This window comes from Petromyzon marinus, chromosome 28 (genome assembly GCF_048934315.1).
Source record: "Petromyzon marinus isolate PM22_M1 ecotype Great Lakes invasive population chromosome 28, UKy_Petmar_22M1.pri1.0, whole genome shotgun sequence".
Lineage (NCBI taxonomy): Eukaryota > Metazoa > Chordata > Hyperoartia > Petromyzontiformes > Petromyzontidae > Petromyzon > Petromyzon marinus.
Window position 1 is genome coordinate 1,594,512 of NC_133694.1, and position 15,700 is coordinate 1,610,211.

Here is a 15,700-nt window from a genome sequence, read left to right on the forward strand (position 1 = left end):
TCATTCATCCGCCCGCGAACCCCCACACGACGGGAGCAACAGAGCGTTGTGCGCTCGCGATATATACTCGGGCCGCAGCTTGCTTCGCTTATGCAAACGGTTATGAATAATATTATTTATAATACTAATAACAACACATTCGACTTGTAACGCTGCGCCGCCGTAGCGCAGTGGTCGCTCTCGGAGAAAGAAAGAGCGCGCGAGCGAGAGAGGACGACCCAGAGGCGCGAGGAGGGACCACAGATACGTGTGGGGAAAGGATATAAACATCAGCCATGCAGTGGTGAGCCGCCACCCAACAATTGTCCAAGCTCCGCGCTCCTCTCTATATATTTTAAGGCAGTGTTTTTCATTGCAAGGCCCGTGGGCCACTAGCGGCCCCTGGTGGCCTTTAGTACGGCCCCCAACAATACACAAATGGTGAAAACATCCCTTTGCAGGCGGTGTGGCGGCCCTCACGCGGACGATGTCTTATCGGCGAAAGTGGCACCCCTCTGAAAAATTAGCGAACAACACTGTACTAAGGTGTTATCGGCCAAATAATGAGTGCCTACATGTGGGATAAAACCGGAGCATCCGGAGAAAACCAACGTGTGCGAGGGGGAAACACTCTATCCCACACCAGCGGAACAGGTGGAGTCCACGTTTTTTTTGCCGTACCGCTTGCTGGAGTACCCACACTTTACCGCACCGCACGTGACCTACCTATCCACTTACTGGGGTGGTACCTGTTTGTACTGCTGAGTGGACAAGAGCGATTTAAAAAGAAATTGCACCATCGTATCAACCGCCGCGTTGGGAGATCGAACCGGCAAAGTCCAGCGCGATAACCATTACACCACGGCAACATTTAGATAATGTTTGGTGTGGAAAGCCAAGAGGCCGATGTACTGGAGCATATTTGGTCTAAAATATATTTTGTGCGGATGCAGAAATGGAGGTCTAATTACGTATCGATTGCTCACAATGCTCCGCAACAATATATCATGAGCTCGTCCACAACATTGCGTGTTATGTTGAACAAGGCCCCAAGATTTATATGGAGTGCTCTTGCCAATAACATCTGGAAACAGAACAGCGGTTATTAAAGAAGCCTGACTCGGCTGATGAGACCCAGAAAGTCGAAACTATTCCAGCAGCCTTTGCTCGCTTAAACATATGCTGCTGGATAATAAGTGTGGAAGGAATCCAACAGGCGGATGGGCTGAAATGTGTTTGGACTAAAACATCTTTTGTTTGTGTGCGCAGACGCGGGACGGAGGTCTGCTTGTGTTTGCGATTAGACAAAGGTGTAAGAAGTTTCAGCGCAGCACTAAGCGACCACAGATGTGTCCTCGTGTGGCGGGCACGTGGGCGGGTGCGTCATAGTCTGCTCGTGACACACTCTCGCCTTCACCTTCAAAGCCACGTGCCCTCTCATAATTCAGTGACGATAGACCGAATTTCCTAAAAAAAGTAAACTGCATTTTAAAAATTGTGCAGGCCTTGGCCAATCAACTGCTGGACAAATGTCCTACACGTGACGTGTCCGTCAGTCACGTGCGGTTGTTTGAATGTTTGGCCATACTTCACCGCGCTGGTCACTGCGGGTTAGTGGAAGTGGGGGGTTGAAGTAGGGTGGAAGAGGGTTCGGTGGAGTAAGTAAACAGTTAAAGTGAAACTCGGTTTATCATCGCGCCAATCACGCAAGGCCTCGCCGCGCTTCACACAATGCAATCCAAGTAATAAACAACAACAGAAAACCCCTGAACATTAAAACTAGGAGGAAAACAACCCCCGGCACAGGACGGATACACAAGAGAAATAAAATGTGTTTCACAGACGAGCCTTAAAGACCTCGTCCCTAACGCACTGGGGCAAGGAGTTCCACAAACGAGACTAAATGCTCTACCGCGTATCGAACGCAGACCCGTCCTTGGTACCACGATTCGATGGATCGAAGTTGCCGGACAGGTACATACGGTGTCAGCCGATCTCCGAGATATAATGGAGCTACTAAGCCTTTCAGGGCCTTGAGGGTTGGCCTTGTCCCGGTAACCACGGATGGTCTGGGTCTCAGAGCATAGGGCGCTCATGCACTGCCCCACAACTCCAATCCTCTTGCTCCACTACCTAAGGTGTCCTCGTGTCGATTTATGGCTGCACAGAGGCAGCAGGTGGGGGGCGGGGGGGTTAAAAAAGTTGCACCATTGTTGTGACTGCCGTGCCGGGAGAAATGGCAAAAATAATAATAAGCATTGCAGTTTAGTGAAGGTAATTACTACTTAGCCCGTGTGCCCATGGGGGCTGGGCGATACCACTTGGCATGGGCATTGTCCACCATCCGGAGAAAGCCAAGCGTAAATGCTGTCTGTTATAAAGACACGCTTCAATATGTATTCTCATATTCCGTAGATGCTTCATTTCATTTTGGGGTTTTTTTCTTCAAAAACGAAATTCTCTCTCAAGCCCAGTAAACGTGCCAACGTGGTTGGAACCGTAGGGCTAATGTTGACCCAACGTTCAACCAACGTTCGCCCAACAATTCATATTTACCGGGGCAGCCTACGGTACCCTTCAATAACAGCATAATTAATTAAAGTTACCAAGATATCCTTGCCATCATAGATATCTGTGATCTAGACATAACATGCGTTAAGAAAAGCATTGCTAGCATTCTCCACCCTCGTAGGTACCAATAAGACATGGTTCGAATACGTTGTTGGTCTGTTGACTGCCTTCCACAGATGATACACAATGTTATGCCGCGCTTGCAACATACACAGCTGATACGCCGCTCAATTGCAACACGAGCATCAGCATCACTTTGCTCTGCCAATACAAGCATAACAAAATCTGTCGCAATCTCTGCAATTCCCCTACTCCGGGTTAGTGATTGCAATCTAAACACCGCATAATTCAATTAAATCTGCTTTTCGTTGGCGTGTAGAAGATGTTTACTTGGGCTCTATTGGCAATATTTACAGAGTATCTATAAAAACAAAAATGGTGAAGCTTGTAAATTATACGCTGAGCTGTGTTTTTTCTATATATATGAAAATATAAATATTGTTATGAAGTCCTCATGGTCATACGAACTTTGGTATTTTGCCAAGTGTTGATACAAAGCATTAAACTTAGTCAATACTGTATTTGTATTAATATTCACTGTAAAGGCAATCAGAATGCGTGGTCTCCCTCTGTGCAGTGCTGTCTCTCGTAACTCGAATAGCGCTGCTGAAAATGTGATGTCGTCACCTGTGAGCCAAGGTGACCACATCACGTGTCCCTATGCTTAAGAACGCCTGATGAAGCTAGTTGTAATTGCCGGCAAAAAGCCGTACTCGAATTGTGAATGTTGCAGTGGGTTTACTCTCCAGCATACATCCGGTGTGCTGTACTAGTAACGAATGGGCACGTTTTGTTTACGTGACAACCCTTACTAATCGGCTGTCAGGTGGTGGCGGGTTTAACTCACGGTCAGTCACACATCCTGGTCTCTGGTTCAGCAGTCCCAGTCATAGTCACACCTGATGATGAGTTTAATCACACTCACAGTCTAAAATAAAACTATCAACTATTTTTAATTTTTCCCAAGTAAGGTCCCCTGAGCTACATATCTCTTTTTCAGAAGCGACCTGGCCGCAAACGGTAGCTTAACGAAGTGGCTTATCACGTGGAAGTTTATAGCAGCCAAATACTTTGAGCGCAGATGTTGATTCTTAATGTGGAGGTGAAAACCGGAGGATCCCGAGAAAAATCCACGCAACCACAGGGAGAGAGACACCGCAAACGCTCAATATACAGCAGACGTCAGGGTCAGAATCGAACCCACGACCTCCTGCATACCAGGCGAGCTAGTTAACATCTCGCCACCGCAGCGAGTCACAGTCACCCTCGACTAAAAGGACGAATAAAAACACCTAAATTGCATACGTACAAAAACACACACAAATCTCGGGAAACCAAGTCAGCTGTAAACGCAATGCGTGCCAGACTTATTCGTTCCATTGACACAACTCCCACTGCTAGGGTTGAGTTTTACAACAAAAACCCAAGACAGCAATGCGAGTTCAAAGGAAGCAATAAATCCCATACAAATGAAGAACAGATTGCCGCATATGGATTCATTCAAGGCCCAGTCCACCTATTGTACACTTTATCAGGATCAGATTTCGATGTTTTTTTTCTTTCTTTCTTTAGAACGTTGTTACCATTGGGGTCTTGTTTTAGTCTTTCCCTCCCACCAGGTTTCCAGATTGCATTAGGAGCTCTCGCAGAGCAGCGTAGGCAACCATTCGTGTAATCGTGTTAGAGAACGGCCCGCGGAAGAGGATATCACAGAGCTGCCTCGGAGATTCCTTCCTCACAGCAAAGGGGGAAGCACCTTCCCGCCCGCTCTGCCAAATGAGAGTAATGTTCATCGGATAATGGAATTGTTTTAACCTTTTTGTTCACAGAGCTGGAATTTAGCCAAATTAAGTGGAAAACAAGCCTTATTGTGACGGGGTATATTTTTGAGTAGCCATTGGTGATCACGCTGAAACCATCAACTATCTGCATTTGGTAACCCGGGTAAATCATAGGCAAGCTGCGTGGATTCATACCCGTAATCTTAGCGATGCCAGCGAATTCTTAGGAATAATTCTGATATTCAGATTTTCTTTCATCCTAATGGATTAATTGTGATCAAGAGCAAGCAAATCATTTCGCCATTAGCAAGATCGCCCAAATATGTGGCAAAAAGTGCTCAATGTGACGTGCGTTGGCCTGGCATCAAAGGATATTTGGTACCCGTGTACGGTCTGCCAGTAGGAGAGGGGGCGGCGGCGGTGATGTTCCTGTGTTGTTTCACGCAATTAGTTACCTTACAATTCTAGATTACCTTACAATGTTGACAAGTTTGGAGCGTGACGCCGGCACACGTGGCTCGGTCGTCTTTCGAATAGCGACGCGGGAAACCTTGACCGTCCGCTGCGAGGCGGACGGCTCGCACGTTCGGTAAATACACCCGCAGCATTGACCGGGGCAGCTGCTGTGTTCGAACCGCGAACCTTTGCAACAAAACCGCTTGAACAATGTCACTTGGCCGCTAGACGACGCAGAGTTAATTTCACAATAAATGCACAGATATTTGCTCTCATAGAAATTCCGTGGGCCTTACACCAAACTGAGACTTTTATTATATGTATTTATGCATGTTGAACGTCTTTCGCAACGTACATAGTCAACCGTGCCAATCGTCCGATAATAATATATCGCAATATCGCGCACATGTATCGCTCTTGCCACCTAGTGGTGCGCTGTAAAACTACAGTACCACATGTCAATGTGGTCAGTAATATGGTACAGTACACAACATACTACAGTACAGGGACTGTATTGTATGCATTATCATAATTCTGAATGTCAAAACCGGTCCAGTAATGAATAATTTGCTTGTGTTGAGCCAATATTGCCCAAATTAAGATTATACATTTTTGTAAGACTCCATTTGTTTGTTCATTAATTATCCGTGCCTGGATTTCCTAGGTGTTAGGTTCAACAAAACACCCTGGCTTATACACGGTCAAATTAAAAAAAAAACTCAAAGACATTCGTCAAATAACACCGTGGCCTTAAAAAAAAACAACACGAAAAAATTGGCGTAGTTTCGGGTAATTGTCCTTCATAAAGGGGGACGTGTCGGGAAATCTACCTTCAGAAGAAGGACAACGTTTCGGACAATGACCCTTCGAACACACGGAGATGCGTCTAGCAGATACCACACGTCGCTTGTTGTACGTAACTTGTTTCCTTTAAGACCACGGTGTTATTGAGAAAAAATAACTTTAATAGGTGTTTTGATTATTTAACCCAACATAGACCAGTGATTTAATAAAATTGCATTTCGATTTAAAGCTTTCGTGACTGCAGGGATTCATCTTCTTGGTGATTTTATTATTTTCCTTCTACGTGACTTTACCGAATGAACCAAGAAGAAAAATTGCATTTGTTTATTCCGCGAGCGTGAATGATCTGCGACCCAGATAATCGGGCCACGGGTAACGATTAAACTTATCTCTGGGATTCCAAATATCCGAAATCCACAAATCTCTAAAGCTCTTCGCAACTCCAGACACCACGTGGTCGGTCGTCAGCGCGCGCCGTGCATTGTGGGTGCCGCCCTCACGACCCGTGCGTCAAGACGCCTTGTTTACCGCTGGCAACTTTAACCGTTTTCAACCAAATGTAATCAAATATATCATTATTATTTCCAACAATCTACGCGGATTATTTAGCTTATTTAATAGCTCCCGCACGGGGTTGTACATTTCTGTTCAATTAAAAAAATCGTAAAAGCCGCCCGAAACAAGAGCGGCCTAGCGCCGGGGAGTGCGTTCCGCGTGGTGCTAGCAGCCGCCTGCCGGACGGGGCGCCTCTCAGCCCGGCCAGGTCGAGTCCGTGCGGGAATCAAAAACAAGTGGGAACTCGAGGCGCGCGCGCGCGAGGGAGCGAGCGAGCGAGCGAGCTATATACTATTGAAATCTCAGCGCGAGGCATCTTTTGTGTAATTTTAGTTTTTTTGTTAAAGGTGGCTGCGTGTCTGTTTTGTGTTTTGCTTTGTTATCAAACGAGTGACGTTCTACCCCCGAGATTTCTAGACGCCGCTAACCCCCTTGGTGGGTGAGGAAGCTGATAATTGGCAACGTTAATTGGGAAAAAATTACTCCCCCCCTCCCCACGCCTAAAAAAATGTTATATCACCAACACCGCATTGACCGGCGTGGTGAAGTATAGTCAAACACAACCCGTTATAACCGACATTGCATTGGCTTCGGGAGCACGTTCGTGGAACGGTGGCTTGACAAGTACAATACACGGCTGCTAATATCCAAGCGAAGCTAGGGCGCATTCAATAAGTATCACGTTCGTCCCCTGTCAATCGAGGCTGTAGTTAATTACGACCACGGTTCTGTGAACGTCGCCTGTGTCGGATAGAGTCGACGGGGGGAGCCCAGGCCCGTGTTGCCTTGTTGATGGCGACTCGTGGAGGTCGCTTCTCTCGGGGCAGGGCCCGAGACCGCTGCTACGATGGCTCGGATTTTGCGAGCATGGACGAGGCGGGAGGAGGAGGAGGAGGCGGCGGTGGGGGGGGAGGCTTCGGGCCGCCGCGGGGAGGCCGAGGTCGCCATCCCAGCCACCTCAAGGGCCGAGATATCGGCCTCTGGTATTCCCGCAAGTCCATCGGCAAGGGCAGAGCGCGGGACCGGCGAGACGTGAGTGCTGCTGTCGTCGCTGATGGCTCTTTGTGGTTGCGTCGTCGGTCGTCGCGGTGCTTGCTGGTGATGGTTGTGATTGTGGTGACTGACGGTCGTAATGGACCCTAGGAGCAAGTGCTGTTAGCGAGCACTTATGATGGGCGGCATGGCACACGCAAGGGGGTGGGTGGCCAACTCCACGCCCGGCCGCATTTGTTTCCCCAGTGGTGATGTTACGGGGGTGATCTTATGTTGTAATAGTGGTGGTGATATGTCTACTACTCCTCGTACACCCTGCGAGATTATGGGATACAGTACAACGTCGCATACCCTACCTTTCTGGGGACTGAGGGGTAGGCGGATATGTTATTAGATCGCTATATGTGAACATTGCTCTGATAGTGCATTGTCTTTGTGCTGTACGCCTTTTGGTGTCCTCTGGTCTAACACCGTTTGAGACGAGGCTCAAAAGAAATCTGTCTCTGGTGTGGACCAATCAGTTTTAAAAAAAATGCTTATATTATGAGAGTGTTTTTTTGTTTGCATTTTGATCACAAGTATTGTGGTTAATGCAGACATGATTCCTTGTAAAAGGTTTCAGTTTGGTGTTTTAACTTAACACCTGTTTTGTTGCCAGATAAAAGGGTGAAAACCCTATTCTCATCTGTAGAAATGTACAGTTAAAATGTGCACAAATAGGTTATTGGACGAAAACGTTAAGTTATTAAGAATGAGTTAAGTGTCTATTTCGATTAAAGGTGGTTCAAAATGGACGGCGGCTTGTAATGGCTTCTTAACTCGAACAAAAGTGACAAATGATTGTCCGTGTCACAGATCTTTGCTGTGGAGCCATAGTCATCAATGATGAGATGAGCGTTAGTAGCGCTGGGGCAGCCCCAGGCAGTCGTTTTCTTAGTGTACGCCTTGGGACATTGTAGACGTGACGAATGCCATTATCCCAGAACTGCCACTGGGCGATTAATTGATCAGGGCGGATATGTGTCGGTCGGGTACGCGAGATTGAACGGTACAAAGAAATGTCTCGTCTGGAAGTAGTGGCTTGCCGTGTTACAGCGCTCCAACAATAGTTGTCGTCAATGGTCTTGAAAGTGCAGCCTTGTGCCTGCAATGTGGTCGTCATGTGACGTGCACGCAAGGCCTGATGGGAGTTGTGCCTGCATGATATTTGTGAGCAGCCCACCTTTGTGCATTATCACGGTGCCGCGATGCGTTTCACTTTGCTCTCTAAGCGCGCTGTGGTGGAGATGGACGGAGCCCGAGAGCAGCACATCACTCAGCTGCTACATGCCGTCAAGAAGGAGGACAGGGAGGAGGCTTGCAGAGATCTGGATGCCGCCCAGGCTCCTGGCACCAGCTGGAGGGTGCAGCCAATGGAGTACGTTTACCACAAGTGGTGCAGTCACAACAGACATCACATTTGCATGCTATGGCACTGATGCCTCTTTTTCCACTGTACGGCCAAGCTGCTGCTGGGCCCATTCCGAGCCAGCCCAGCATGTCTCAGCAGTTTTTTCACTACAGAAGCTGAGCAGAGCCGCTGACAATGATGCCGGACATGTGTGCCATGGTGGCGAGATGTTAACTACCTCACCTCGTATACAGGAGGTCGTCGGTTCGATCCCGACCCTGATGCCTGTATATTTGGAGTTGGCATGTTCTTTCTCCCTGTGGTTGTGTGGATTATTTCTCCAGGTCCTCCGGTTTTTCCCTCCACGTTTAGAATCAACATGTGTTTAGAGTATTTGGCTGCAATAAACTTGCACGTGATAAGCCACTTCATTGAGCTATCATTTGTAGCCAGGTCGCTTCTGAAATAGAGCTATATAGTTCAGTAGGCCTTAACTGGTAAAATAAAAAATAGTTTAGTTAGTGTAGATGGTGAAGTGACGTTTCCTCACAGTGTTCTGCGACTTTAGTCCCGGCTCTGGCCCTGCTGGGCCCTGGGCCAGATTCGGATGTCTTGAGGCCGACCTTTCATGGTTTGGTTCAGGCTCGGTGCGGCGAATAACCAGTGACAATGTCACCCGTACTGTGATGGCTGCTGTGCTGCCATGGCTTGGATGATCCACCGGTTCACGAGTATGTTTTTGTTCAGAAGTTGGAACATTTTTACAGAATCCTTGGATATGTATGATATTCTGCCTTGTTTCTGAATAAATTGTGGTTTCAACAACACATTCTCAGCCACTGAAAAAATCTCCTGTTCTGTCACCACTCCCACCGACTCTTCTTTCAGCGGTGGTGCCAGTTTGAAGCCGCTCGCCAAGGTGGAGACCCCTGACTGGTGGGACCAGTCAGATGGGGAGGAGGAGGGTGATAGAGGACAGGTCCCTCCGCCCAATGAAATAGAGGAGGTGGACGAGATGGTTGGGCAACCGTTGGAGCGCGATCACGAACTCGATGAAAGATTGCGCCAGGAGTTGCACAAGAATCGGGAAGGCAACCGGGAATTTTTAAAGATGCAGGTCAGATTTTGACAATTTGTTTGTCACAGCAATTCACCGCTCGACAGACACTCGCACTCTCCACTTGTCTTATAGTCAGCTGACAGTCACACTCACCAGACACCCACCCCTCACCTAACACTTTACACTGTCCATTCATCTGACAGTCATTTATCACTCACCACTCGTGCATCAATCACCAGATGCAACTTATACTCGGTGATGATGCATCAACACTGGGGAGCTTTCTAATTGGTCTGTGATGATGGACACGGAAGGAACAGTCATATTCGAATGCATACATTTATTAAGCATGACATTGTATGTCACTTGTCCTTATTCTACAAGGTAGTAATTTACGCTTTCGACTCATTTACAGGAGTTCCGAGAGAAGTTGCCTGCTTACAAAATGAAACGGGTAAGTGTACCGAGTGAAACATTGTAAACGTAATTTAAAACTGTCGATAGACACCAATAATCCCATGAATATATCAAATCGTATGTCAAGGAGCCTTTGACAACTTTATATATACATTATCATCTTCCATTGTCCATCCACTGCTGGATGAAGGCCTCCCTCGACCTGTCACCATTCTTTCACAGTGCTGAATGTACGCATGTTGAGCTTCTTTCGCACCGTACATCGCCGACCATGCTAATCGGAGGTGCGGACGATGGTACAATCCATTTACATTCCTGCACATGAGCTGATCTTAGCACTGTCCCCGTGCTGGTCATCCTCAATGCAATGGCAAGCTCGGCACTCTCTTTTGAGCCACCCAGCCATCTCCACCCTATACAACATTTAAAATGACCCCCCAAAAGCTAATAACAATTACAGTACCTGCAAATTACTCAACTGGGATTACGCAACAGTAATCGTCGCCCCCTGCCAACAGAACTAATGCCCACTTGCAGGCCGTTCCTGAGTCGCCCTGTGCCGCACAGGGACAGCTGCCGCTGGGGGGTGCCCTCTAAATGTTTGAGATGAGATGTTATGTAAGGCGAGATGCTTGTATATTTGGAGTTTGCATGTTCTCCGTGTGGTGGCGTGGCTTTTTTTACCGAGTCCTCAGGTTTTTCCCTCCACATTTAGAAAGATGAGCTTGAGTATTTGGCTGCTATAAATTTCCACTTGACAAGCCACTTCGTTGAGCTATCATTTGTCATCGCCAGGTCACTTCTGAAAAAGAGCTTTGTCGCTTCGTGGGCCTTGTACAACACAGAAACGGCCGTTTAAAATTGTAAAAAAACACAACCTGTGCCCCGTCGAAATCGCAAAACGCAGGACCTGCTGGCGTTGATCAACAATCACCACGTGGTGGTCATCAGCGGGGAGACGGGCTGCGGCAAGACGACGCAGGTTCCCCAGTTCATCCTCGACGACCAGATCGAGCGCGGCAAGGGCTCGGCATGCAGGATCGTGTGCACGCAGCCGCGCCGCATCAGCGCCATCTCGGTGAGTGGCAGCGGCCGACAAAAGTCCTGCGCCGTCTAAACTGCGGGGGTCCTTGGTCGGCATTAAAAAGTATAGTTGTATACAAACGCATGATGCATTGTTTCCATATGTATGTTTAACTTGTTTTGCAGCGTACGTAGCCAACCGTGCTAATCGGAGGTGCGGGGAACTGGAGAGTTGTGGGTAAAGGCGTGGAAAAGCAGAAGTTTTGTTTTGCCACAAATTAAAGCAAATATGGTTTTAGCCCATCGGCCTATTGCCTTCCAAAACCATATTATTCGGCAGTGTATGTTTAAACAAATAAACTATGGAGCGGATTTCGACCATCTCAGTCTCATCAGCAGAGTTGGCCACGTTAAACGAATGTTGTTGTGTCACCATATTTTATTGGCAGTCCGATCACAATATTCCATAAATTGCTCGGTCTCGTCTGCACAGTCAGGCTTTTTAAACAGATACCGCCAGCTTTAAAGCCAGTAGGCTGCCCAATGGACCAAAACATATATTTATTTATTAAAAGCATGTCGCGACCCTTGTGGAGCCATGTCGTCATGCAGGTTGGGATGTCACTTTATTATCAGTAAACACTTCTGAGCACAAAGCGTGGTCTTTATCCCCTGTTTTAGGTTGCGTCTTTAACCGTTAAGTGCCTTTAAAAGTGATTGTTCCTGCATGCGTAATTCAATAGTCTGGATTAAAATTAGTGAGCATCCGGTGAGTGAGTGATGAGAGTGATGTGTGACAGGTGAGTAGTGAGAGCGAGTGACAGGTGAGTAGCGAGAGTGAGCGACAGGTGAGTGGTGGGTTTCTGGTGAGGAGTGGCTGCCTGGTGAGTGCGACTGTCAGGGCGAGAGTGGAGAGAGCGTGCCGTCTGGCCAGGTGTGGTGCTGACCACCCACCCCCTCGTGGTCACAGGCACTGCTTGCTAACGGCACTTGCCCCAGCAGTCTGTTGAGGCTACGCGGGGTGCCTTTGTCTTTCTGGAGAGAGCAAATCGAGCCGCCCATGTTTTTCGGTCTCTGCGTGCAGGTGGCGGAGCGGGTGGCGGTGGAGCGAGCAGAGAGCTGTGGCAATGGGAACAGCACGGGCTACCAAATCAGATTACAGAGGTGACCGCCCCACTTCACGCTGCCTTGCAGCTCGAGCCCAGCCCTAAGCCAATTTGCAAGTGTCCCTCTGCACTAAGCGTTTGCGAGGCTCCGTAAATTAAAAGTGTGCGTCGTGTGCGATTAACGACCGCACTCTGTGCGATCGAGAGCTCGGCTTCGAGGGGAGACGGCCGACGCTTTATGGTCGCGTCGCCCTGACTCGACGCGTGAACTACAGCAAATTGCGCCCTTCAGTTTGGCGCGGTTGACATTTGAAGCGGACCGTGACCCTCTAAAGCAGTGGTTCTTAACCTTGCACCCCTTTGGTTCTCAATCGTACAAATGTTTTTTTTATATATATAATGTTAATAGATATATCGGTTTGATGAGACAAAGGAGTTGTACTTATGTGCCCGTGCTTGATTTGTGTTTCGATGATTTACCTTCTAGAAAAATCTGGCCATGTCTCGCACCCCAGAAGGGGCATCTCACACCCCCAGGGGGTGCGTGCACCCCCAGGTTAAAAACCTCTGCTCTAAAGAATGGCGCCGTCCCCCCCGTGGTCGCCCCCTCCGTGATCCGTGGATGAAAGAAATCACTCGAGATGCCGGTGTATGGCAGCAAGAGCAGTTTATGCGAATCCTGCTGCGAGAGGTCACACGTTTGGTGCAAAGCTCCTTCGCTCACAATGAATGAATGATAGATGATCTGATGATCCGCATTGGATTTAGATTTGCTGATTTTTTTGTTGAAGAACCCGTGCGTGCTTTCGCCTTTGCCGGGAAATACATTTTCTCGATACAGTGTCAAGTTTCGCAATGCGCGATATCGGTTCCACATAATGCTGGAATTGCATTTCACAATTTATTTGTTGTCATGTTTGTGTTTTGCAATATAAATAGAGGTTACGTTAATGTTCTTCAACTGCAGTTCCCTCAACATAAGCCTGCCATAAGAAATGTAATCTTTGCAACTTTGCAATCTGTAATTCATGCAATGCACGTATTCTTCATGTTTTTATTAATTGGTCGAGCAAAGATGTAGGAACAGCTGGAGGCGGCCGACTGGGTTCAGTTCTAATGATTGCCCTGGCATATTCAGTAATAGAAGCTTTCTGAACCCACATCAATGTGAATTGCTCTATCAATTATTAAATGCCCTTGATGGGTCTGCAGTCATTATATGAGATCTCCGCTATTAGAAGACTCACCCCACATCATTGGCAGGGCTTCAGTGTGGCTTACAACTTGCCTCTTGCAAGGTTCACAGCGGATAGCAATTGTAATTTAAATACTTTTTAAAATAGTGTTCATTTTGTCTTTCTACATTTGGGTAACAATGAATGTGTACTTTTTTCCATAATGATTGGTAATTGGTTTGCATTTTAATGTATTAAATTATAATCAATCTAGTGCTGCATTAATATCTCCACGTGACGTGGTGTTGGGGGGTGTTTTTTCACCATACTTCACACTGGTCAGAGTTGGTGAAAGGGGGATTGGTCCAGGACTGAATTGAATATATCACTTGCCACTGATGTTAGCTCTGGCCCGGAATCGAATTCAGATCACTGGTTTCACAGTGCATTTCACTAATCACCGCTCCCTCACTCCACTCCCGCATTTAAGTATCTATAATATACTGGGGTGCCATGGTGGCGAGATGTTAACTACCTCGCTTGGTATGCAAGAGGTCGTGGGTTCGTTCCCAACCCTGACGGCCAGTATATTTGGAGCTTGCATGTTCTCCCCGTGGTCCCGTGGATTTTTCTACTGGTCCTCTGGTTTTTTCCTTCCACATTTAGAGTCAACTGAGACGTTTAGTCTATTTGACTGCTATAGATTTCCACGTGATAAGCCGATTCGGTGAGCTATCATTGGTGGCCAGGTCCCTTCTGATTAAGAGCTGTGTTGCTCAGTGCGCCTTACCTTTTAAAATAAAACAATGTTTAGTTTAATATAAACGGTGTATTGTGCTAAAGTTTGTAATATGAGCTCTTGAGGGCTGATTTGGTACAGCCCTTAATCAGTCCACTGCTGGATGAAGCCCTTCCCATGCCTTTTCAATCACTGGGGTTGTGTGACCATACTTCATGCCGATCAATGCGGTTTGGTGAAGGGCGGTGGGCCCAGCATCGAACGGAATATTGCTCACCACTGGTGTTAACCAGTGACCTGGAATCGGAATTCGGGTCACGTGCCTCATTCATGGTGCATTGGGCTATCTACCCCACCACCGCACACCACTCTGGGAAGCTAATGGTGTGTCTTAAAATGAACAACGTGTACATTTTTACACGAAAAAATATGAACACAGGATTGGTGAAAAAGACAAGTACAGCGATTGTGTATCATACCAAAGGCATCGGATTTACCGTCTAGGGGAATAGTGACTAAAGTGTGCGTGCCCACCTAAAACTAAGCGACTTTATTTCCGTTAGAATGGGGTGACAGCTCGCGAATCAACAATATGCTCTTAACAAAAGCGCCGTCCGCTTATTGTTGTGCGTTTTTTTTTTTACGTAATCTCTTCCAGCCGGTTTCCAAGGAAGCAAGGCTCGGTCCTTTACGCCACAACAGGGATCGTGTTGCAGTGGCTACAAACAGACCGGTAACGTCTCGGATGTCTTCTCTCCTTCGCTGCGTGTCGCTTTTTTTGGGGCCCAAACGCATGACGCCTTCCTCTCGTGTACATGCGGTGCAACGCCGCGTGTCCCGGCCGTCGAATATCTGCCGTGACCAAGTAATCAATCGCTCCTAGCACAGAGTTTTATGCACAGTGTTTTGTGCTAGGAGGTATAACTGTCATTTTCTACAGATGTTCACATTTGTCACATTTTCACATACCCATCTATACTTCAGCCCCAATGAGTCACATATGCGATGTGCTTTGTGTATATTCTTTTGGGCTTTCGGTAAACTCGCGTAGAATTAAAAAATGTTAACATAAAACTACGACGTTTCGATCGCAACATAAGCAATCGTCATACTCCTGATGACGATTGCTTGTGTTGCGGTTGCTTGTGTTGCGATCGAAACATTGTAGTTTTTTGTTAATATTTTTTTTGTTCTACGTGACTTTACCGAAAGAGCCAAAGAATATGAATTCCTGCAGTCACGAAATCTTTAAGTCAATGCTTTGTGTATGTTTAATTTTAAATAGACTATACCTACTCGGTTACCAGGCAGAGTTAACAGCCTTTTACCCACTTCTACTTATCATTGACTGATTGCCTGTATGAAGTCGGCTTCATTTGCACTCCTGCTATAACGTACTCTCAAAAACGACCGCAACACCACTCTAGACCAGGACTGAAGAACCTATGGGCCCATGTGCTGGACACAACCTGTGACTTCTATGCACACAACCCACAGCCACGTGAGAGCCCACAACTTTTAAACGGCCCACAAACGATATTGTACGTATGTATGTTGAATTTCTTGTTTATATGTTAAACTTCTTATATTT

General features: G+C 47.1%; 1 protein-coding gene across 3 annotated transcripts in view; it reads left to right on the plus strand.

The window, feature by feature from the left end:
- The first annotated feature begins 6,100 nt into the window (after positions 1-6,100).
- Positions 6,101-15,700, plus strand: part of DHX36 (DEAH-box helicase 36) — a 31,561-nt gene continuing 21,961 nt past the window's right edge. The window contains exons 1-8 of one of the 3 annotated variants that reach the window (XM_032962082.2): positions 6,101-6,210; positions 6,961-7,238; positions 8,471-8,616; positions 9,478-9,706; positions 10,065-10,103; positions 10,974-11,144; positions 12,174-12,253; positions 14,768-14,842. In XM_032962082.2, coding sequence (XP_032817973.2) covers positions 6,999-7,238; positions 8,471-8,616; positions 9,478-9,706; positions 10,065-10,103; positions 10,974-11,144; positions 12,174-12,253; positions 14,768-14,842 — 980 coding nt within the window. In that variant the 5' untranslated portion in view covers positions 6,101-6,210; positions 6,961-6,998. Of the gene's footprint in view, positions 6,443-6,960; positions 7,239-8,470; positions 8,617-9,477; positions 9,707-10,064; positions 10,104-10,973; positions 11,145-12,173; positions 12,254-14,767; positions 14,843-15,700 lie in introns of all 3 variants that reach the window. The other 2 variants (XM_032962083.2, XM_032962084.2) reach the window with 2 other exon arrangements.